Here is a 26,534-nt window from a genome sequence, read left to right as displayed (position 1 = left end):
GAAAATGAAAACCAGCTGTAAAGAAAAGAAATTAAGCCAGATGGAAAAGAAAACAAATTATAACTAATTAAATTGTTGTAACTCATAAACCAACTTTTTATAGAAAATACTGCAATCCTATTAAATTTATTTGTTTTCTTCCAATAAGAAAGACATTTAACTTTTAACTTCATAGCACTGACCACAGTTCTCTGGGGTCCGTGTTTCCCAGCTGGCTATTCCCAGCTTTTTGCTTGAATAAACTCTTTTAAACTGAAATCTGATCCTTTCAACTATTTCAGGTTGACCAAAGGTAGAGTGATAGAAGGAGATCAGATATCGTAAGACAAGGAAGAAAGAAAAGGTAATAAAAGGTAGATTACTGAGTTGGATATTACTGTGGGCAAATGGGGGATCGATCCTGCTGGGATCCCTCTAAAAACTGTATACAATGCCCTTCAGATCTGACTTTCCAGAAGATGGAAGGCTGGAATATTTATGCAGCAACTACCAATCCTTCTGTTTGACAGTTATCCCAGGAAACTTCCATTTCACCACACTTCTGGGCAAGGGCTGAGCAAGCTTAGAGGGCTTCAGAGACAGCCCTGAGGCAGAAAAGAAAATAAATTCTGTGGGCACTTGAAGTTGGCTACTGGCAGTATGTTCAGTAATAGTAACTGTCTACTGTAGCTAAAATCTAAGGTGAGTCAACAGTGTGTGATGCAGGGCATGAAAAGCTTGTATCATAGCTTCCACGTTCCAAAGTGAGCTGTCTCTGGCAGCATTCATATAGGATAGAATTTGAATGGTGCACCTAGATTTGAACAACATGGTAATCATGTGATGGACATGGAAAAGTGAACTAACTTGGGATCTTGCAGGTCACTAAGATAACTCTAATCATGATGTTAAAGGCTTTCCTTTACATTCACAAAACAATTTACTGCCTAGAAGTAGTATATTCTTGCCTGTGGTCATTTTTGCTCCTTTATAATACTACATCTAAATCAATTTGTTAAATATAGTAGAGAATGAAATAAATTGCTTCCAGTTAAACCACTGCACTTAAAGAGTAGAACCCTCTCCATTTCAGTCTTCGTTTTGTTGATCATAACTCAACTGCTGTATGGTGGGATACTCTAATATCTGGGCTAATCAAACTACCCAAGCAGGGCTTTTAACATCTGGAGGCCCAATAAGCTGACATCATCACTAAAGGAACAACCTTAATGTCATGTTAGCAAAAAAAAAAAAAAAAAAGGAAATTGTTTCTCTTGTCAGATTTTGCCAAATTCAACTAATAATTACAGAATATTGTCAAACTAAGCCATTATGAAACATTCTAAACAGCTGGGCTTAGGATCAGCCATTTATTTCTTTTTCATAACATATATCCTAGAGTTAAAAAAAGTATCTTTTGCAATTAAAAATGCAGTACATTCTTTTAGAAATGTCTTTGTGTGGGTTAAATTTATATAATTAATGAAAAATTAGTCTCCCTTCCTTCTCTTACTAGAAAATGTTATTTCTAAATCGGACTTAGATATCATTTCTGCATTATAATAGAAATATATATATCTTTTTACTAATCCAATGTTATCGTTCATCTATCTTTCCTAATAATGGTCTCTTCTACATTGACGTAATTTGTTATTCACATAAATTAAGGTTCTTTCATAGCGATTGCAATGTTCTCCAATTTTGATTCACTGGGAAGACTGAGTTACTTGTCTAGATTCAACCTTTCGAAATAGAGAATCGGGGGTAGAATTTTGGAACATATGAATTGCAGACAGTATGCTGAATAGTCCACATGTGCTGTCCAAAGGTGGACTTCAGTGTACTTCCTTTGCGCCATCATGGTCTAGAGATCCACATCAACATGGAGAGCTTTCCATGACTGATATACTCTGTCTCTGCTCAGTTCTCTCCTAAAGCCACATGCCATTGTGATTTTCTTTACTTGCCTGTTTTATTCTATTCTGCTTACTGCTAGAGTTCCACAAATCTATACGGTATGTGAAAAGAAACTGTGAGCCCTCTAAGAATAGGACAATGGTTTTATATCTTTATTTTCCCACCTATATTAACATTACAAAAGACTCAAAATACTGGGCCATAAAATACAATCATGACTGCAGGACATAGAAAAAGCCTATATACTTTATTATCTTCCTCAAGTAGGAGAGATATCATAGTTAACAGGTATTCTATCTACTGAATTAGTAGCAACTAGACATAAGGTTGAAAACTGAATGTAACTCAAAACAATTCTACGGGAAATAAATTGTTGGTTAAATATTTCAATATTCATGTATAAAAGGCAACTTGTTGGAAAATAAATTATGAGCACATTTTATTCTTTGTGCTCAGAAATACCATGAGATCAATTCACAAATGGCAAACAGTAACATGCCATCATAAAAAACTGCCTCTTTAACAATGTATTTAACTTCATTTGACTATCAAAATTCATGAGGTTCTAAAAGGAACACAAAGTTGTAAGAGAGAGAGAAAGCAAAACCAAGTCAAGAGACCTGATTTCTAAAGCTCAAAAAGCAACTAAAGTTAAACACAGAGCTTTTGATATTGAGTGTTTCCTTTAGTACTCAAAGCACAATTTAATAATCTTCTAGTTCTAAAAATATTTTGCTGATTTATGCTGAAGTTCTCTATCTAGGAAAAGAGAACATATGCAGCTAGTAGAAATCATACTACTACTACATAATGAGAAGCTCTATTTAATGGTATCTTAAGCTTATGACTGTTTAAAAGTTTACATTCTTTGAGATAGGGGCCATGATTTATAGATGTATCTCTTTATACTCTTAGCACCTCAGTAGTTTATACATATTGGATACTCAATAAACAATTGTTACTGATGAAAGTGCTCTCTCAAAAGAATAAATTAACTGATCTATAATACAGATGCTTAGTTGAAAATAATATTCAACTCACCACTTTCATTGTTCATGCTCTCAAACCATGTATGCTTAAGAAATTTAATTAAAGTAGTATTTTTCAAGGTGCTGGAAACAAACTAGAAAAACACATTAAGAATATGAGTTAGCACAGCTGACTTTGGCACCTATGGGCAAATCTGTTTGATGAAACCATGCTGCATCAAAATTTGATTTGGAAATCTCAGTTCTGAGCAAGTAGAAACACATCCTCCATGCACAGAATGCCAATCTGCCTTGCTGAAATCTAAAAACCCTTGAAGATGAGACTTAGAACTTTCAGATAAAACAAATACTTCCTGAAGACAAATGGCAAATGTATAAAGCTATATAGCTTTGGCAGTAGCAGCTCTTTAGTTTCCTATATGAGTGTTGCCTTGAGAAAAAATATAGAGAAGGACATTGGGAGAAGGTTACAGTAGCATTTACAGGCCATCCGAGGAATCTAAAACATTCACCTGTAATCATAAGCCTGCCAAAATAAATTGTGACAATTTGTGAACAGTATGTTAACTTATTTGCTTGCCTTAATTTTATTTCATTGACAAGAAAAAAACATAAAACTTCTAGATATTTTATATAAATATAGTCTTATATTTATAGAAACTAGTAAAAGTATAAACCTTAGAATGGTTAAGCAAACCACAGTGCATTCATTCAATGGAATTCTATGTAACTATTAAAATTATGTTCAAGAAAACTATGTATATTTTAAATAAATATAATTCCAAATTTTTAGAAAGATGATATATACAGACATTTGCATACAAACTATAAACTGAGAAGAATTAAATGAAAAATAGACTTTGAATGGTCTTTAAAATTCTACTTTTGTATACATTCCAAAGTTTATTGAATGAGTATATAATATTTTTATATTAAAATAATTTAAAGCCATGTCTCTTTTGATAGCAATAAATTCACTTTGGTAAGTGAATTTTAGCTCCAAATCACAAATATCTAATTAACCCACCAAAGCTACAATTATTGAAATATTTAAGTCCTTTGAATTTAAACAGATATTCTGAAAGTTAGATTTTGTAACTTATAACTGTGATATCATTTAAATTTTACAGAAAATCTACAAGAATAGTAGAAATAAATCCAATATATTCTTTACCCAGATTCATCAATTATTTACATTCTGCTGTATTTACTTTACCATTCATATTGTCTTGATAGATGTTTATAAATTTAAACGTATACTATTCTTCCTGAACCATGTGAGTATAGGATGGAGATTCTATATCCCTTTACCCATAGACACCTCAGCTAGCATGTCCTATGAAAAGGGCATCCTCGCACAAAACCACATTACAGTTATCAAAGTTGGAAATTTAATACTGATACAATATTATAATCTAATACATAGCCCATATTCAAATTTCGTCAATTGCCAGAATAATGTCCTTTGCGGCTACTATTCTCCATCTAGGGTGAAATCTAGGATCATGCATTGAATTTACTTGCCATGTTTCTTAGCCTCTGATTTGAAACAGTTTTCTCAGCATTTCTTTGTTCTTTTCGACTTTGAGATTTTTGGAAAGCACAGACCTGTTATTTTGTAGAATGTCCCTCAGTTTTGATGTGCCTGATATTTCCTCAAGATTAGATTCAGATTATTAACTTTTGGCAGGAACACGATAAAAATAATGCTGTGTCCTCAGTGTAACATACCAGGAGGCACAAGGAGTCAGTTTGTCCCAATAATTGATGATGCTACTTTGATTAATTACTTGGGAAGGTGGTGTGCCACAAGTCTGTTCACTGCAGGTTACTTTTTTCTTTGTAAATAGTAATTTGTGGAGAGATACTTAGAGGCAATGTAAACACTTTGTATCTTATCAAAGTTTCTAAATTTGCTAAAAGTCAGGTAGGAGTATGTTCTGAATGTTATATTTTATTTTTAAAACATTATGATTTTGTGTAAGAAAAGTATTTTTACTTAGGGAAAAAAGAAAACACGCAAGCAAAAAGAAAACAAAAATTACAAATAATTCTACCATGCAAAGAAAATTGTCACTATTATGTTGGTAAATGAAGTTTCAGACATTCTTGCTACCACACTGAGCTAATTAATAGTCAAATTTCCCTGCCAGAGGTCTTTCTTTAATATTTGGGGAAAGATGATTGTTAATATAAATAAGTCTCTAATTAGCAGTCTAGTAAAGTAAAATAATGCAAATATATAAAATTATGTTAAATAAGAGGAAAAGTGTAATAAATTAGTATTTCAGCTAGTGGAGGAAAAGGAAGATTTTGGGAGGACTGAAGTGTTATATCTCAGTCCACAGCCCATTTTTAGGACAAGTGAAATGAAAGAATCTGAGATCTGGAAATATGTTCAATTCGCATTTTTCATTAGTCCCTACAAATAAGACTAATGAAAAATATATGAAAATTGAGCAAATTACTGAGGCAAAAACATAAGACCGGCAATTGGATGGAGAATCTTTCTTCTACAACTAGAGTAAAACCGATTAGGACTAGGTTCCTATAATACAGTAAAAGCCTAGCTTCAGAATGAGACTACAAGGTTGAAGTCAGACCAGTGGTGAAAGTGACGATGCTATTTATGAGACTGTGGTGTTCAAGCTCTTTTAATCTATTCCGTCTAAGTTTGGAATAGATACTAGAGACTGATACTGAGCTTAGTCTACAGAAAGCAAATGTTCCGACTCCCCAGCCATGAAACAGAGTAGGAAGAGAGTGTGAGACTCAAGCAAGGCAAGAAAACTAAGACTCATCCCAGAGACAAGTCAGCCTTGCTTAACATTTGCTGTAGAGCTCAGCCAGAATCCCTAAACTGTACTGCTTTCAATGAGCTTCCCTTCTTTTTCTTCCAGAACTGCATACTCTCTATGTCTCTAATTACTTTGTTGTCTTTTTTCCTCCCGTCGCATCTTCTCATATCAATAGCACTAGAGTTAGGTAAGTAGAGATTGTCATTTTTGGATATGGGTCACTTGTAAATTTGGATTTGGAAATGTACACAGGCTGAAGTCAATCCAAAAGGCCAAAGAAATAAGAATGAAAGACTGGTACTATATCCACACAACAGATAAAAGCAGTTTCACTGAAGACAGAATCCATACTAAGACAGATGAATGTGAGGAAGATGAGCTAGTCACAAGCTTTTGTTTCATCAACCTGGAAGGGAACAACCTGGATTTGAAGAGACAGCGAAACATCAGTACTTGGTTATTCTGAAATCCTGCTACTATCCAGATGTCAGATCCTGCTAACTCACATGTGATTACCAATTTCAAGAGCGATGCCAGGAACAAGGTCTCTGGGCTGCCAGCACAATTTCAAATCATGTTATTTGAATACATTCTGTTGGTCTTCACGAGTCATTTGTTTACTGTGCGCCTAGGTCTAAATAAAGATTTTTAAATCACTTCACATTTTAACAGAATTTTTAAGTCATATTTATATTTTCTCTAAGAGATCAGCACCACGTCTTAGCTCCTCTCTCCAAAGGGGACACAAGACTACAAGAGATTTAGGAATTTGGGGTCTTTTGCTATATTTACAATGATAAATTAAGTAAATTTTATCTTTGCTGTATATCCTTTCTGTTTCTCCCTATTAGGCAACTAATTTCCTCCTATTGTAGAATTCATTCTCCAAAGGTCCTAGCTAAAGTCACTGGTTAACCTAATATAATAAAATATTTGAGATAAGGTGCTAAAAACCAGTGGTGCTTAGGAGCTATCTCTTTACATGCATGATTAATGTTATGTTTTTATATGTGTGTGTATGTGTATTCAATTATTTAACTGTGTATTGACCACTTATTATATGCCATGTACTGTGCTAGCAGTTTTCCATGTTAGCTCATATGTTGGGTCCCTAATGCCTTTCTTACCATTGGTTCAAGGGCTACATGTGGTCATTCCTTATCTCACAGATACCTCATCAAGAAAGTATAAAAATAACATTCTCTATAACTTACCTGGATACTATGATGAAGAGACCTAATAAATTAAAACACAGAAACATGCAATATATTCTCTTATAAGCCTCAAATTAAAAAAATATTGAGTAGTTCTTGGATGATGACCCCGGTGAGTTACAGAGCTCATATTCCTAGTCAGGTTGTTGAACTCTTTCTTTAGGACAAGAAGTGATTAATGTTGGATTTTCATGAAACTTGACAAGGCCATCAGGAAAGATATTTTTGGTCAAAGAGTACTTTACTGCAGTGGTCCCCAACCTTTCTGGCACCAGAGACTGGTTTCACAGAAGACAATTTTTCTATGGACTGAGGTGGAGGGCATGCAGGATGACAGTTTGGGGATGAAACTGCCCCACCTCAGACCATCAGGCATTAGATTCTCATAAGGAGCATGCAACCTAGATCCCTCACAAATGCAGTTCACATTAGGGTTTGCACTTCTATGAGAATCTAATGCCACCACTGATCTGATAGGAGGCAGAGTTTGGGCGTTAATACTGTCTCACTGATATGGTTTGGCTCTGTGTCCCCACCCAAATCTCACCTTGAATTATAATCCCCCAAGTGTCAAGGGCAGGAACAGGTGGAGATAATTAAATCATGAGAGCAGTTTCCCCTATGCTATTCTCATGATAGTGAGTGAGTTCTCATGACATCTGATGGTTTTATAAGGGCCTTCCCCCTTCGCTCAACACTCATTCTTTCTCCTGCCACCCTGTGAAGAGGTGCCTTCCACCACAGTTGTAAGTTTCCTGAAGCCTCTCTAGCCATGTGAAACTGTGAGTCAATTAAATCTCTTTTCTTTATAAATTATCCAGTCTTGACTATTTCTTCATAACAGCATGAAAGTGGGCTAATACACTCACCCACTGCTCATCTTCTGCTGTGCGGCCTGGTTCCTAACAGGCCATGAACTGGCACCAGTCTGCAGCTCGAGGGTTGGGGACCCCTGCTTTACTGGCTTCAAATTACAACATGCAGTGACTGTTCTGCTCTGTCAGTGAGGAAGGTTGGTCTTGGCTAAGTATGTGCTGAGGTCAAAGCTGAATCAAAGCTAAACTCAATTATAGATCATCTTCCTGAAAAGAGTGGCCTCTCTTTCATGGCTGCAATGGGTATAACATGGGAGTTAGACTTACACAGAGAAGCAGCCTTTTCTTAGAGTGTAGGTCCAGTAAGAAAACACTGGCTTTTAAAATAAGGAAGAAAGTAGGAGTGTGCAAATTAAATAAAGATAAGTTGTTAAAGGTTAACCAGTTTCTCCTGGTAGTGTTATAAGCAAATGGCATAGTCATTCTCTGATTCTACAATATTTAGATGTTTTATTTCAGTCACATAGTGGGAGCTGAGAACAAATGTGGGTAAACCAGATACAAAATACCTTCACAGAACATAAGCTAAAACCTTTTCCCTTAATCTTTCAGTGTTGAATCATATGTTATGTCTGGACCATAAACGTGAAAAATGCCAGAGTAGCTCCGGTGTCGCCATGGTCTGGCACACACACACCAAAAAGCATAATCATCCTTAAAATATATTACCAGGATTGCTATTGTATATTTGCAATTGCTGCATTACAAATGATCAAAAGTTTAGGGGCTTAAGATGTCTGTTTAGTATTTCCCTGTTTCTACTGAATAGAAGTCTTGGCACAGTGTAACTGGGTTCTCTGTTTAGGGCCTCACCAGGCTGAAATCAAGGTTTTGGCTAGGCTGCGTTCTCATCTGGAGCTCACGGTCCTCTTCTGAGAGTATTCAGGCTGTTGGAAGAATTTACTTCCCTGCAATTGTAGTACTGGAAGTCCCTGTTTTCTCATGGGCTATTAGTGGGGTTTGCTCTCAGTTCTTAGAGGCTGCTCTCAAGCCCCAACCACATGGCTCTCTCCCAACAAGGTAGCTTACTTCTTCAAAGCCAGTAGAAGATTCTCTCTCCTTCCAGTCTGCTATGGTGGAGTCTTAGATAAAATAATATAATCACAAAAGTGACTATATCCTCACTCTCTTATGTTGCTAAATAACAGAACCTAAGCAAGGGAGTGACTATCCCAGCAAACTCATAGATGGCACCCACACTTAAGAGGATGTGGAAGCAGAACCTGGGAGGCCACCTTAGAATTCTGCCTACAACAACTCACTCAGAACAAGGACTAAACTCTGAAATATGCGGCGGAGGAGACGGCAAAATGTTTCTCACCTCCAGAACCTACAAGTTAAATATAAACAGTCTCAAGACCAAGAATAGTGCCTTCTAAGAGAGAGAAAAATAACTGTATAAAAATCTATAAATGTCTGCCAAAATTCCCAGAGGAAGACATTCAGGTCTCAATCTCAATGAACCCGTTGAACTATGCCTCAGTGAAATCCAAATTCCTACACAGATAATAGGGCTGGCAAAGATTTATGGGTAACTATTTAAAAGAGACCTGTACTCTAGTTTTAGCAGCTCCCAAACCCTAACTTTCCATGAAACCACCCCTGTTACCACTACAGTCTTTCTTCTTGGGTATTATATCCAATAGCTATAAGGTGATGTGGCAAGAGTTTATTCTCCAGAGAAAGAATAATACTCAATACTTGAATTGTAACACTGACATTTTCTGGAGTAGGAATAAAATAACCAGATGACCAAGTTTCAATTCTGGAATAGAAGCCCTGTATAATCACTTCCGTTTGAATGTGGGTGGATCCGTAAATATGATGGGACATTCTCTCCTTTGGTTGGGCTATGTTATATGCTGAAGTGATAGGAGAGGCACTCCCATGATTATACTCTGTCATTTAAGACTCTGTCTTAGCAGGTTAGGGAGATTCTCCTGGTAGCCTTGAAAAAGGAATCAGCCATATTGTGAGAGGGTGACGTAGCTAGGTCTTGAGGGAACTTTTAGGAACTAAGAGTGACCCCAGGCAGACATCCAGCCAGAAAATAAGGGCCTCAGGCCTACAAATGCAAGGAACTGAATTCTTCCAACAATCCTAAGGAGCTTTGAAGAGGACCCTGAGCCTCTGAGAAGATCACACCCAAGTGAGACCTTTATTTGATTTTATTTTTATTTTTTGAAACTATGAATTTCTACATGTAATATTTTATTATTAACTTTATGAAGACATGGCTCTGGTCATGATTGTTTATAGAGGTCAGATAATGCAAACAACAGCAAGTAGACTTGTATTTTTTTGAAGATGATCTCTGCATTGTATTATTATTATTATTATTATTATTATTATTATTATTATTATTGAGACAAGGTCTCACTATGTTGTCCAGGCTGGTTTTGAACTCCTGAGCTCAAGCGATCCTCCCACCTCAGCCACCCAAATTGCTAGGATTACAAGCGTGAGCCACTATACCCAGCCAACATCTTGATTTTAGAGTGGTGAAACCTTGAGTTTAGGACCCAGCTAACCCAGAACTAGGAACCTAACCAATGGAAACCGTATGATAACGAATTTGTGCTGCTTTAAGCTGCTCACTTTATGGTAACTTTTTATGCAGCATTAAAAACATATAAACACCTTGATAAATAAAATAAACTGACAAAATTAGTTTTAGGAACTTTCTGTAGCAGCATCTTTCAATAACTAAATCCCCATTGATCTTACCAGATAGCTACAATATTTTCAGACTTTTAAAATGTATTAAAAACTAATATATACCTAAGAATATTTTAGGTATATTTTAGTGGTTCTCCAGAGCATTGTAGATGACAAACTAAAACTAAAACTCCTTAAATGATGAAAGAATGCCAAACCAATGATTATTCAACCATATAACTCCAACAAGGATAAAAGAAAATCTTCGTAATAATAGTATATATGATGTATATACATATATATACATAGAAACAAAGGGCACTTACTCCGAAAGTTGTTCACTGGTAAGACTCCAGGATGATAGAATCCTGCTTTGCAAATGCACTCATAGGCTCCAAGAACGAATCCTAGGCCTTTAATTGGCATACACTATGAAGAAGAAAAGACAGCAACATAGTTGATCATGGCTTATCTCGTGGTATAAAGGCTCGCAGATATCCATCATTGCAAATGGTAACAGAAAACTAACACATTTTCCAGAAATAAAATAGCTCTTTTTTGAACTTTTCAGTTTTGTTGTGCCAAAAATTTTTTTTTAGAAGCAGTAAATTAAGTTTCCTTTCTAAATTTATGCCATTACAGCTGCAGTTGCACACATCTTTACTTCCTGTGGCAATGGAATGAGTTAATTACTAGACATAGTTTTTCTTTTTAATGCCTCACATATCATCTTATTGCTTTAAGAAATTGTTCCAAAGCCTATAAGAGTATTTCAAAAGTGATTCCACACTGAATGTTTGTATCAAAGCAAAGGGTAGGTAGGTGGGTAGATAGGCAGGTAGGTAAGTAAACAGATACGTAAAATTTAAGAGGTGAAAATTGCTTTTATGAATTAAATAGTCATCAAATGTTATCCTGGAATCAATCAAAATAACATAAATTGATAAAATAATAAAACAAGTAAATTTAAAAATGCAAATTTAGAAGATAAAAATAAAGATGAATTAATTATTCCAGGGCTGTTTACCTAAAATCTGTTTAATAGATAAATGTTTTACATATACATATAAGGAAGAAAAAGAGCTTTCAAAATATTTCACTATCATAAACAATAGACATCTCCCCAAAATTTAATCTTGACTTCTTTCAAGGGTCAAGGATATAACCTAGCAAGCAAAAGATATAATTTTAACCAAGTAAAATTTAGCTTAACCTACTTCATTTTTGCTACATTTAATTACATAGCAAGGAATAACTTCTACTAAACTACAAAAACTACATCAGTAAAACTGGAGCATTTAAATAATCTAACCAACACTGAAATTTCTTTCATGATATTGCTCTACCATGATTCCAACACATTGCCTTTTTACCACTATAATCTATTAAAGGAACTTAGAATCTAGTGAATTTAAGAATTATAAGACGTCCCTCTTTTCAGAGGCCCTTGAGATAAAATTTTAAATAATTTAAATAATTCCATAATCTAAGCTTAAATGATTAGCATTAAGATCAATATTACATATCACAAAAACTCCAGCAATTAGATAAGTATTTGTATGTAAGATAAAAAAAGCTAGTACTTATTCTAAAGTCAGAGATGTAGCAAGAAATCTCTGAAAAAGAGCTCTCTAAAGGACCTTCTTGAATATTTTAATTTCATTAATACCCTCTTCTTTTCCATCTAACACACACATATCCAATTTATATGCTGCAATTGAAAACACATTTCCTAACCCAGAGCAAAATAAAATAGCAAAAGAGTACCAGTCAATTCAACTGAGTTAGCAAGTATTTAGGAAATAACCGCAGCATGCATAAAGAATGCGTATAGAACCTAATCAAAATAACATGTACTGTTTATAAAGCTCCAGTTATACAATAGGTCAAATCATATTTCTAAACTATGTAAATAAAAAAGTAATTATAACATGTATTTAGGAGAAGCACTAGTATTATGGAAAGAGCATATTAGTTGTGGTCAGTTAGAAAAGATAAATTTGAAATCTGACTTCATCACTTCCCAACCATGTGGATTTGGGCTGTTCTCTTAACGTCTCTGAGCCTTACTGTCTTTAATTAATGAGAATAACTATTCCACCAGACACAGACATAGTCTGAAAAAGGTAGCGCCACCATGATGGCCTAATGGGTTAAATACAGGGTATAAGAGGAAGAGAAAAATAAAGGATGACTCCAGCGTTTTTGGCCTGAGCAAACTTAAGTATGGAGTTGTCATTTAACTGATCTGAGAAAGTCTTTAGATATAGGGAAAAGATCAGAAGTTCAGTTTTGGAAATGCTCACGGTGAAGTGATTATTCAAAAATTTAGATCTACATCTCAAATAGGTAGTTTGATAAACTAGTATGAAGTTTAGAAGAGATGTCTGGGCTGTATAATTTGTGAATCATTTGCATAAAGATCATAGATAAATCCGTGAGATTAGATACGACTAAATCACTAAGCAGTGCCTTCAGTCAGTGAAGGAAACAGATCCAAAAATATGAGAGTAATCCGGCTGCAACATCTGCCACCTCATTGATTGCCAGGATTGATTCAGCTAATCTGGCTGACTTGGCAGGTGTCTTTTTCCTTCCTCACTACTCCATGTGTGTCCTTCCTGAAGCTACTTGCTAGGTCAAAGAGGATGACCTTCCCAAATAGAGGAGAACCATTCTTCACTCAAGGGTACACAAGCTGCTGTGTTCCCCTGCTAGAACCTCTAAACATACTATCAAGGAAATAGATCCAAGTGGTGAGACTCAGGACACTTCAGAGCTAAAATGTTAGGCAGAAGGAAAGAATCAAACGATCCTGAGAAGAGCAATTTAATGGGGTATCATTACTTCCGTTACGACGTCGCGATACTACGAATATAGCATGTGGAGTTTGTTGTAAGTTAGATTTACTAAATATTCATCCAGCAAGGATTTGTAAACTAAGGTAAACCAGGTAAACTAAGTCTTAGATACTAAGACTACATTAGAATTCTTGAAATATTTTACCTTGCTGAAATTCAGAGGTTAATGCTATTCATTAGAACATAGAACATCACTGATTTCATGATGATATCACTCAGCATGGCAACAGTGACTCAGTTGAGAATTTTAAATTCTTATGGAAGATCTGAAAGTTTATTGTAATTAAAGTATCTCTCCGCTATAAACTAACTCTACAGCCAACATAAAAAAATGAATGTTTAAAAAATTGAATTGATTAGATCTGGTACATATTGCCAAATAAAATATTCCTTGAACTTGAAAGAAATGCCTCCTGATTTTATTACATAAAAGACAGAAACATGAATTATTAGCTACCTCAAACTTGTTATTCTATTAATAAATAATTTTATGATCTCAAAGGAAAGAAAAAAACTTTGTCAATTAAAATCAATAAAAGCAGATCATCCTGCTGTACTGACTCCACCTCCAAGACAGCAGGGCCTGTACGGAACCAAATGTGCTACTGTTTTCATGCTTTTGCCTTGAAGTATACAAGTGGTCTTGGCTTATTTTTTTTTTTTATGAAGAATTGTAAATTTTCAATAAACTTGCAAGGCATATTTTCTTGCTGTACCCACCACCATGATTCCCTCGCTACTTCATCCCTGTTACCTCCTACACAAAATTATACATTTTTAAGATAAGGAAATTAGTTAACCTAGTTTAAAAAAAAAACTGTAAATATAGTGATGCTCAACTAATGTTTAGTTTGGGTTTGGGCTGAGGGGCTGCTTGTTAATTAGCACTTCTTTCTCCTCCATGAGGGTAGCTGCTCCATGAGTAGCCTTTGATAAAAATTGTTAAAAATATAAAAATTAAGAGTTATTGCTATGGGATCCTTGGAGTGTCATTTTGCCAGCCAGAAACCTCTGTGGCCAGTGGCTCCTCGGCCTGACTTTTGCTCTGGCCTGCTAGGCACATTATGCCCACTCAGCCTGGAAGGCTGCCCTTGGCTCCTGCTACCAGCCTGGACCCCACACCTGCCAAGGGCGAGCCAGGTGTGGAGCAGTGGGGGTGTGTGAGTGAGTGTGGGGTCCACACACTGTGTGCAGCAAGGCACACCAGCTGCAGAAGGGAGGACAGCTCTAGGCACTGGCAAGGGCACTGGCTCCCTGTGAGACTGCAACTGAACCAGGTGTACCATAAGCAGCTTCGATGGCTGTATTAGTCCACTCTCATGCTGTTATAAGAACATACCCAAGACTGGGTAATTTATAAAGGAAAGAGTCTTAATTGACTCACAGTTCCACATGGCTGGGGAGGCCTCACAATCATGGCGGAAGGCAAAAGAGAAGCAAAGGCACATCTCACATAGCAGCAAGCAGGAGAACGTGTGCAGGGGAACTGCCCTTTATAAAACCATCAGATCTAGTGAGACTTATTCACTTTCAAGATAACAGCATGGGAAAAACTCACCTCCATGATTCAATTACTTCCTACCAGTTCCCTCCCACGATATATGGGGATTATGATAGGAACAATTTAAGATGAGATTTGGGTGGGGACATAGCCAAACCATATCATTCCACCCCAGCCCCTCCCAAATCTCATGTCCTCACATTTCAAAACAAATCATGCCTTCCCAACTGTTCCCCAAAGTCTTAATTCATTTCAGCATTAACTCAAAAGTCCACAGTCCAATGTCTAATCTGGGACAAGGTAAGCCCCCTCCGCCTATGAACCTATAAGATCAAAAACAAGTCAGTTACTTCCTGGATACAATGGGGTTACAGGCATTGGGTAAATACACCCATTCCAAATGGGATAAATTGGCCAACATAAAGGGGCTACAGGCCTCATGAAAGTCTAAAATCCAGCAGGACAGTCAAATCTTAAAGCTCCAAAATGATCTCCTTTAACTGCATGTCTCACAACCAGGTCATGCTGATGCAAGAAGGGGTTCCCATGGTCTTGGGCAGCTCTGCCTCTATGGCTTTGCAGGGTAAAGTCCACCTCCTGGCTGCTTTCATGGGCTAGTGTTGAGTGTCTGTGGCTTTTCCAGGCACACAGTGCTAGCTGTTGGTGGATCTACCATTCTGAGATCTGGAGGATGGTGGTCCTCTTCTCACAGCTCCACTAGGCGGTGCTCCAGTGGGGACACTGTGTTGGGGTTCCCACCGCACATTTTCCTTCTGCACTGCCCTAGAAGAGGTTCTTCATGAGGGACCCACCCCTGCAGCACACCTCTGCCTGGACATCCAGGTGTTTCTATGCATCCTCTGAAATCTAGGCAGAGGTTCCCAAACCTCAATTCTTGACTTCTGTGCACCCACAGGCCCAACAACACGTGGAAGCCACCAAGGTTTGGGGCTTGACCCTCTGAAGCAATGGTCTGAGCTGTACCTTGGCCCCTTTTAGCCACAGCTGACACACGGGGCACCAAGTCCTAAGACTGCACAAAGCAGGGGAGCCCTGGAGCCAGCCCACAAAACCATTTTCTCCCCCTGGGCCTCCAGGCCTGTGATGGGAGGGACTGCCATGAAGACCTCTGACATGCCCTACAGACATTTTTCACCATTGTCTTGGTGATTATGCAAATTTCTGCATTTCCTTGTTACTTATGTAAATTTCTGCAGCCAGCTAGAATTTCTTCTCAGAAAATGGGTTTTTCTTTTTTACTGCATTGCCAGGCTGCAAATTTTCCAAAATTTTATGCTCTGCTTCTCTTTTAAACATAAGTTCCAATTATAAATCATATCTTTGTGAATGAATAAAACTAAATGCTTTTAAAAGCACCCAAGTCATCTCTTGATCACCTTGCTGCTTAGAAATTTCTTCTGCTAGATACCCTAAATCCTCTCTCTCAAGTAAAAAGTTCCACAGATCTCTAGGGCAGGGGCAGAATGCCACCAGTCTCTTTGCTAAAACATAGTAAGAATCACCTTTGCTCCAGTTCCCAACAAGTTCCTCATCTCTATCTGGAACAGCTCAGCCTGGACTTCATCGTCTATATCACTATCAGCATTTTGGTCAAAACCATTCAACAAGTCTCTAGGAAGCTCCACACTTTCCCACAGCCTTCTGTCTTCTTCTAAGCCCTCCAAACTGTTCCAACCTCTATCTGTTACCCAGTTCTAAAGTAAATTCCACATTTTAGGGTATCTTAATAGCAGTACCCCACTCTACCGGTACCAATTTACTGTATTAGTCTGTTCTCAAGCTGCTATAAGGATATACCCAAGACTTATAGAGGAAAGAGATTTAAAAGACTCACAGTTCCACATGGATGGGGAAGCCTCATAAATATGATGGAGGGCAAAAGAGGAGCCAAAGCATGTCTTACATGGTAGCAGACAAGAGAGCATGCGAAGAGGAACTGCCCTTTATAAAACCATCAAAATCTCATGAGACTTATTCACTATCATGAGAACAGCATGGAAAAAACCTGCTCCCATGATTCAATTACCTCCCACCAGGTCCCTCCAACAACACATGGGGATTATGGGAGCTAAAACTCAAGATGAGACTTGGGTGGAAATAAAGCCAAACCACATCAACAGCTAACACCAAGAAACGTGGTGTGGTGCCCAGAAGCTTGGGGATGCCAGGAACCACAGAGATCTGAAAAGGATGTCACAGCCTTGGCTCAGGGAGCTTCCAGGTCTGGGATACCCAAAGGGCCACAGCTCTTCTTTCCTTCTCTATTCTTTCCTTCTTGTCACCCACAATATGGCACGCAAGGGGCGTGTTTCAGCCCTGTTTGTGTTACAGCTTTTTTAGCCCCACCATTCAGCAGGTCCCAAGCTCTTGTACTCCATCCAGGAAGAATGTACACAGACAACTGGAGGGTCAACAAGATAAAGAGGAGTTTTATTGAGCAATAGAACAGCTCAGAGGAGATCTGCAGTGGGGAACTCCTCTCTGTAGCCAGAGTGTTCCAACGAGTGTTCAGCTCTCAGCAGAGAGGCTCTTCTCTGTGAGGCAGGTCATCCTGATGATTGTCGAGCTCTCAGCAAAGAGGTTAATTTCTTTCTACAACTGGATGTCCCATCATCTCCTCAGCCCTCAGCAAAGAGGAGACCCTGGGGTGGGCAGCTCCTCTCTGCAGTTGGTTGTCCCATCATCTCCTTGAGTCTGTCTGAGTGCAGGGCTTTTATGGGCCTCAGCAGAGAGGAAGTACATGTCCATTGGTCCATGGGTGGCCATGGACAGGTCCAGAAAAGGCACCACCTCCCCTGTCTGAAGGTGGGGCTTCACTGGGGACCCTCCCCTCTTCTTCCCAGGATCTTGTCTGATGCCTGCCACCATTCATGGCACCCAGGCTGTTTGTGCCAAGGGATGCCTGCAGGCCAGTGCCAAGCTGCCCTCAGCACCTGCTGGGCCTCCCTCCCATGCTCATTGGTGCCCAAAGTCTAGAGGGGGCCAAGGTGGCAGGGGCTGGCCTGTCAGCACTGTCCCAAGCAAGCACACACCCTGTCAGGTTGCAACAGCACCTGGGCTCAGCCTCAACTTTGCTCCATGATTGGAGTGGGCACTGAAAGCAAGGAGAGGCCAGGCAACGGGAGCAGACACCTCCAAGCCTGTGTGGGCAAGGGAGGGGGCCTTCCCAGGCCCTCCAAGAGTGCAAAATGCCTGGGTCTGCAGCCACAACTTGGGCAGCTGCAGCCACACATGGGAGTGCAGGAATCTTGCCTGCTCCCAGCTCCCACTGGCTCCATGGAGCACAGCACTGCCCCAGACCCAGCTCCACCTCTGCTCGCCCTTCATGCCTGACCATGCTGCTCCTCCACCAGCAGGTGACCTGGCCTGGCCTCATTGCGATGGCTCCCAGGGCAATGGGTGAGATACAGGTGGTACAGTGGACCTGGCCAACCCGACAAAAATGACTCCAATGTTCCTGGGGCCAGCCCCATGAGTCCTGGCTGCACCTTTGGCCTGGTGCTTATGGGCCCGTGGGACATGGCAGGGAGCAAGGTTGAGGCCACAGCAGAGGCTCTGGGCCTGGGAACAGGTTCTGTCTGGCCATGCAAGGGTGGGGGTGGTGCGGTTGACTGCCTCAGGGACTCAGGCCACAGAGGACCCACTGCCGCCACTGCTGCTCCCACAACCACTCCTGCTGCCACCGCTCTCACCTCACCAATGCAGCTGGCATAATGACAGCAGCTGCTCTGGATGGCCCACGATTGCCGTCATTATTGGACCCCTGAATAAGGAAGCTGCTTACAATATTGGAAGCCTACTTTGATGAACCTTAACAAGCCACCAGCAGAGATTTACAAAAGACAGCTCTTAAGAACTCACAATCAAATCCAGGTTCCTAGGAGCAGACCAGATCCAACTGCATAAGATATGGTGGTCAAGAGTTTAGAGTGAAGTGGATAAATTTCTAGAAACATACACGCTATCAAGATTGAATCATAAATAATAAAAAAGAACAGATATATAACTAGTAAGGAGATTAAATTCAGTAATCAAAAAACTTCCCAATAAAAAAGTGCCCACAACCAGATGTCTTCAATGGAGAATTCTACTAAACATGTATAAAAGAATAAACAACAATCTTCCTTAAACTCTTGCAAAAAATTGAAGAGAAGCCCAGGCACGGTGGCTCACACCTGTAATCCCAGCACTTTCGGAGGCTGAGGCAGGTGGATCCATGAGGTCAGGAGATCGAGACCATCCAAGCCAACATGGTGAAACCCTGTCTCTGCTAAAAATACAAAAATTAGCCAGGTGTGGTGGCGTGTGCCTGTAGTCCCAGCTACTCAGGAGGCTGAGGCACAAGAATCACTTGAACCCAGGAGGCGGAGGTTGCAGTGAGCCGAGATCATGCAACTGCACTCCAGCCTGGGTGACAGAGCAAAACCCTGTCTCAAAAAAAAAAAAAAAATTTGAAGAGAAAGGAACATTTCCAAACTCATTTTATGATGTCAGCACTATACTATACCAAAGCCAGATAAGTATACTGTTGGAAAATAAAACAATAGACAAATATTTCTGATGAATATTGATGCAAAAATCTCAAACCAAATTCAACAGAAATTCAACAGACATTAAAAAGGATTATACACCACAAACAAGTGGGATTCATTTCTAGAATTCAAGGATAGTTAAACACACAAAAAGCAATCAGTGTAGTTACACACATCAACAGAATGAAGGACAAAACCAAACGATCATCTCAAGTGATGCAGAGAAAGCATCTGACACAATGCAACACCCTTTTATGATAAAAACACCCAACAGACTAAAAATAGGAGGAAATTACCTCAACATATTAAAGATCATGCATGAAAAACCACAGATAACATCATACTCAATGGTGAAAAACTGAAAACTTTTCCTCTAAACTCAGGTACAAGGTGTGAAAGCCTTCTCTCTCCACTTTCATGAAACATAGTACTGTAAGTCCTTGCCAGAACAATTAGTCAAGAAAAAAAACTAAAGGGTATCCAAAAAGGAAATTAAAAAGTAAAATTATCTTTGTTCACAGATGACAAGATCTTATATAATTTGAGGGTAGAAAACCCTGAAATTCCACACACACAAAAACTACTAGAACTAATAAATGTATCCAGCAAACATGTAGGATACAAAAATCAACATGCCAAAATTGGTTGTTTCTATATACTAACAATGAATAATCCAAAAGTAAGTTTAGAAACAGTCTCATTTACAATAATATCAAAAAGAATAAAATGAAAATATCAAAAAGAATAAAATGATTAGGAGTAACCAAGAAGGTGAAAGAAGTATACTCTGAAAACTGTAAAATATTGCTGAAAGAAATGTTAAAAGATATAAATAAGTGACAGTGACATCCAGTGTTCATTGCAACACTGAATTGAAAGATTTAATATTGTTAAAATATCCATACTATTCAAAGAAAAGCAAAACTACAGATTGAATGTAATCCATATCAAAATCCTAACAACATTTTTTGCAGAAATCGAAAAAATGTCCTAAACTTATATGGAATCCCAAGGACCCGAAATCATCAAAACAATCTTGAAAAAGAACTAAGTTGGAGGCATCACACTTTCTGATTTCAAAACACATTACAAAGCTATAGTAATCAAAACAGTGTGGTACTGGCATAAAGACAGACATATAGACAAATGGAATAGACAGCCCAGAAATAAACCCTTACATATGATGTTCAAATTGTCTTCAACAACTCAGTGAGGACAGGACATTCTCTTCAACAGGTGGTATTTGGAAAATGGAATATGCACATGCAAAAGAATAAAGTCAGACCTTCACCTAACACCAAACACAAAACTTAAATCAATATGATTTAAGACTTAAACATAACACCTAAAACTATAAAACTCTAGAAGAAAAATGGGAAAAGCCTTATGACATTAGATTTGGGAATGGTTTCTTGGATATAACATCAAATCCACAACCAACAAAACCAAAAATAGACAAATGGGACTACATCAAATTTAAAAACTTATTTGCATCAAAGAATGCAATACAATCAACAGAATGAAAAGTCAGCCTACAGAATGGGAGAAAACATTTGCAAACCATGTATCTGATAAAGGGCTAATATCCAGAGCAGATAAAGAACTCCTGCAACACAATGACACAGAAAAACAAATAACCTGATTTTAAGTGGGCAAATTTCTGCAAAGAAAATATACCAATGGCCAATAAGCCAATGAAAAGATGTTAAACATCACTAAATACTTAGAGAAATGCAAATCAAAACCACAATGAGATTTTATCCCACCTCCATTAGTATGGCCACTATCAAAAAATTATAATAATAATAAATGTTTCTGAGGATGTGGAAAAAATTGGAACCCTTGTGCACTGTTGGTGAAAACATGAAATGGTGTAGCCACTATGGAAAACAGTATGAAGGTTCTTGAAAAAATTAAAAATAGAATTACTATATGATCTTGCAATCCCTTTTTGGTATGTATCCAAAATAATTGAAAGCAGGAAATTGAAGAGCTATTTGCATACCCATATTCATAGTGGCACTATTTAAAATAGCCAAGAGTTGTAAGTAACCCAAATACCCATCAACAAATAAATGGATAAACAAAATGTGATATATAAAAATAATGGAATATTATCCAGAATTGAAAAGAGAAGGAAACTCTATCATCTGCTTCAACATGGTTGAACATAGAGGACATTATGCTAGGTGAAATAAACCTAGCACAAAAAGCCAAATACTCTATGATACCACCTATATGTGGTACCTGAAGTAGATAAACTCATAGAAATAGAAAGTGGAATGGTGTTTTCCAAGGGTTAGGGGCAAGGGAATATGAGGAGTTGTTCAATGGGGGTAGAGTTTCCATTTTGCAACATGAAAAATTTTTAGAGCTCTGTCACACAACAATGTGAATATAAATAACATTACCGAATTGTACAGTTAAATAGGTTAAGATAGTTATATTTTTATATTATGTATTTTTACCACAATTAAGTTTTTTAAAAAATATTTTAGAGCAAAATGATCTTTCTAGTTCAAAGATGTGTATGTAAACATTAAAGGTCGTATTGCAATCGGCATGATGTATATCTCATCTCACATACCTCAGACTGCCAACTCCTGGTAAACATAATTGCAGAGCAAAACCTGGTCAGCCTGACAGTCAAGAAGATTTGTATGGAGATATTACTGAGAAGTGGAATGGCTAAAATGAAAGCTAAGATGAGGTGCATACAGGGAAGACTTGTTTGGCATTTAACAGAAATAATACTTGTGCCGAAAAACCACATTTATAAATAATTCTGAAAAAAACTAACTTGGACTGAAAAGAGGCATCAGAAAAAAAATCAAATAAATAAAATTTATGTAATTCCAAATCTTCTAGAAATGGACCTTTAAATGCCTTTTTAAAATTTTTGTTTTGGAATTTTCCTAAAATGTAAAATTCTTTCTGATTTCTCTAAACTGAACACCATGAACAGAATTTAACATCTTCTTCTGAACACCATGAACAGAATTTAACATCTTCTTCATGAGTCAGAATCATTACTCTGAACAAATAGGTACTGAATTGTGTTGAAATTCACTAATGCCCTCTGGAGCCACTGAAAGTTTATGGCTATTTTCTCACACATTAAATAGCCCAGAGTGCTGTACTTTTTGAGTTCTTATGCTTAGTTTTCATGGTTTTTTATTCTTTATTTTGAGCTGGCAGCTCAAAATTTTATCCTAAAATATAGGCTATTTTAATCCTAAAATATAGACTTAACTCTACAAATGTCTTTTCTCCCTTTCAAATCAGTTATAACTGCCTGTATATCTGGAAACTAGATCGCAAAGCATGCAGGGTATATGAGATAATAAATAATAAAGTAAGAGTAAATAAGATAATAAATAGTTAATATTTACTGTTTACCACATACCAGGCACTGCTGCACAAGTATTAACTCAATTCTATAGCAACTCTATTATTATTTCCATTTTAGAGATGAGAACTTTGAGGAACAAACTGCTAAAGTAACTTGCCCAAAACCACACAGCTAGCAACTGGCTGAGCCAGGATTCAACCCCAAGGGTGTGGCTCCAAAGAGTATCAATCACTGCCTAGGAAGTATAGGCTTACAGAAGTATTCCATAAATGAGGAACAGATGCTAGTGCATGGTCACTTTAGAGTCTATTTTGATTGTTTCAACTTTTTTTTTTCTATTCTTCTTGGTTTCAGGCAGTATTCCAGATGGACCAGTTTGCTGGATCATTAAGCTTCAAATAAGGGAAGATTATTAATTTTAAAATATACATACGAAATATACTTTAAGAAATGCAATTAAGTCCCACACCTGTTACAATTTTTACAAATGAATCTCTCTCTTCCCAATGCAGACTTCCTCAACTCAAATCTTAGGAAACAAACCTTCATTTCAGGGCATCCAGGTAAAGTGCCTTTTCTCCGCCTAAATTTCCTGAAAACGAAACCCCCTTGTGCCTCAGGTAAGTCTCCGCAGTGGAAACAAAGGTGTTTCTATGGCAGTCTGGTCTGTCACTTCTTTTTTGCTTTAGTGGCAAATGCATAGCTCTCCTTTGTTTTGACCGGAGGCTTATCTAATTCCGGCAAGTTTCCTCCTGTATTGATTACTGAGCCTTATTCAAAAAGCAGATGGCAACACCACAGAGGCATAAAGAAAGATTAAAAGCTTGACACTAGCAAGATGAAGTAGAAATGGAGGCTTCTAGATTTTTAAAAAGGCAGCAGCTTTTAATATTGTTTTACTCCTTCTTTGTAACTTATGAAGAAATACTTTAAAACGTTGAATCTTCTCATCTGGCCCGGGAGCAGCGGCTCACGCCTGTAATCCCAGCACTTTGGGAGACGGAGGCAGGTGGATCGTGAGGTCAGGTGTTCGAGACCAGCCTGGCCAACACAGTGAAAGCCCATCTCTACTAAAAATACCAAAAATAAGCCGGGTGTGGTGGCAGGCACCTGTAATCCCAGCTACTCAGGGGGCTGAGGCAGGAGAATCGCTTGAACCTGGGAGAAGGAAGGAGGTTGCAATGAGCCGAGATCACGCCACTACACTCCAGCCCGGGCGACAGTGTGAGACTCCATCTCAAAAAAAATAAATAAATAAAAATAAAATAAAATAAATAAATGAATGAATCAGCTCATCTGGGAGTGGGTTTGGGGAGACTTTGTACTAAAACAGGCCAATTATATTAACATTCAGTAGCCTCCTTCCCACAACTATTTGCAAGGTTATTAAAGCCAAAGGAAAACACTCAAACAGGAAATCTAAAAGGTCTCCAGGTAATCATAGGGTACATATCACTCACATATTTTACCAAACCATCTTCCAGGAAAACAAGAACCCATGAATAACAAATAACGCAGTATTTCACAAGGGAGAAAAAGAACATCTTATCTCTATTATTCAGCAGCTGTCAAAACCCAGTTTTAAAAGTATGATAAGCTGGGGTAGGGTTGGGGGGCAGAAGAGAGGATGTTTTATTTTATGACATCATTAAAATTAAAAAAGAAACTTTTCTATTATTAATTTTTGAAATGTTCTTATGTTTGATGGAGCCAGCTCTCACAAAACAGGGCTAAGGGATAGCAACACAGCATCTGGTTCAGACACATTACAAGTCTGCAGACTTCACACTGACACACAGCAAGATGCCTTGTGGGGGCTGAGACTGACTCAGGAAAATGTCAGAATTACATCTCGCTGAGTGAGCAAGCCCAATTTTCTAGGCCCTCCTACAGAAATAGCCCAAAGGCTTGACAAACGTAAATTCTTTATATGTTCGACACTTTCAGATAACGAAACACTCCCCTCCGCTAAATCAGAAACTCACTATGATGCATCTATGCTCTAACTTTGACACCCCATGCTCCCCGCAGTCACAGTTCACATCACTGGGGACTTTGTTTTCACTCTTGACAGAATTTAACTCTTGCTTACTGAACCCTGTTGTGCATTATTTGCTGAGGCAACAAAGAACAAAATCAAGGTCTGGTTCTCAGGCATCTTAAAACCCTCAAGCAAAAAGAAAAATTGGACCTGTTATAAATGTGCTTTACCCTATTTACAATAAAAAACTTCATGTGTGCTTGATTTGTTTGTTTTTGAGTAGTCCTTCTTTAAATATTTTGCTAAAATAAATTGTTGTTTAAAATAAAAAATGCTAAACAAAATAAGTTAATATGAATAATATCTTTGAATTCAAGATGAATTAAAAATACTTTTAAATGTAAATAAAAGCCATGAGAAGAAACTCCTTCAACTGCCTTTGAGCAAACCAACAAGTCTACTAAATCTACACCCATATGCTCCTAGTAAAATGGAAACCATGTCCCTCCTATTTAAAGCCGATTAATTTCAATATTTGTCCACTCTCGCCATACATGTTCCCAGTGACTTCCTCTAGCAAGAATGTTCCCTTTCTTGTTCAACCTTTTCCTCTTTACTAGCAACGTTCCTCATTATTAACTGTGCACAAATCTCAGCCATATTAAAAACCATAATAATAAAATTAAACTGTCTCTCAACCCTAAATTCACTTCCAGTTACTACCCAAACATCTTGAAGGATTTATCTATGCTCATTATCTCCATTTACTTACCTCCCTCATCAAACCAGAGCAATTTGGCTCTCACCACCCTTGCTCCATTGATCTGATGTTGCCAAATACACAAGTGATATTCACATCATTACATCTATTAGCTATTTTCAGGTCATAATTTTTTAACTTTTCTGCAGAATGAGACACTTCTGACCATTCCCTCTTTCATGAAACACTTCTTTCCTTGACTTCCCATTCTCAAATATTCAACTCTCCTCCTACTTCTTTTGCCACTCCCCTTCAGCCCCGAGCTGACATTCTTCCTCTTCCTGGACTTACCAACTGGGGTTTCCAGGGCTCTGTTCTATACTTATTCTTACTATAAATTTGATCTCTGTGTCATTTTATAACTTTTGTGCAAATGTTAAGGTTATCTGCATACTTGCTAACTGCAGAAGCCCAGATTAGAAACTTACTTTTCCTTACTCTCCAAGTTCCATCACTTCTACTTTTTAGCTATATGTAAAATCAATGCCTTTCTCATCCCTATTGTCATAATACTAATCCAAGCCTCTATAATCACTCAATAGAATTAGTATAACTGCTTCACATATGGTTTCTCAAATTTGCACTCCTTGAATCCGTTTCTTATATATTACACAGAGTGATCTTACCATTATGTTTAATTATTACTCTTAATTCCATACAGATTACATGAATAAGTTCTTAAAAGTTAAAATAATAAAAATTAAAGTATCTAATATACACACATTGGAAAATGATTTGGCATTGTTTACACAGTTGAAGATGAATGTAACTTACAACTAAGTAATTGTACTCCAAAACATTCAAAATGTGTGTTTATTGAAAAAACACATAAAATGTAATATATTACTAATTGTAATACTAAAAAAAGAAAAATGAATGAACTGCATTATATACATAAATATAGATAGATCTAATTAAAACATCGAGAAGCAAATGCAAATTGTGTGAGAGTACATATAATATGATTTCAGTTTTATAAAACTCAGAAACATGTAGAACTTTATAAAGTACACTTTAGGATATATACACGTTTGAAACTATAAAGAACAACAGTGATCAATGTAAAATTCTGGATAAGGATTACTGTTTGGTGAGG

The 26,534-nt window shown here is 37.6% G+C and overlaps 1 protein-coding gene across 1 annotated transcript in view; it reads right to left on the bottom strand.

Annotated features, from left to right (window-relative positions):
- The window catches only part of GPR158 (G protein-coupled receptor 158), a 415,782-nt gene that overhangs the window by 189,178 nt on the left and 200,070 nt on the right, over positions 1-26,534 (bottom strand). The window contains exon 3 of the mRNA XM_004049181.5: positions 10,757-10,859. Within this exon, the coding sequence (XP_004049229.2) occupies positions 10,757-10,859 (103 nt within the window). The remainder of the gene's footprint in view (positions 1-10,756; positions 10,860-26,534) is intronic.

Source organism: Gorilla gorilla, chromosome 8 (assembly GCF_029281585.2).
Source record: "Gorilla gorilla gorilla isolate KB3781 chromosome 8, NHGRI_mGorGor1-v2.1_pri, whole genome shotgun sequence".
NCBI lineage: Eukaryota > Metazoa > Chordata > Mammalia > Primates > Hominidae > Gorilla > Gorilla gorilla.
This window is presented reverse-complemented; position numbering and strand designations above follow the sequence as displayed.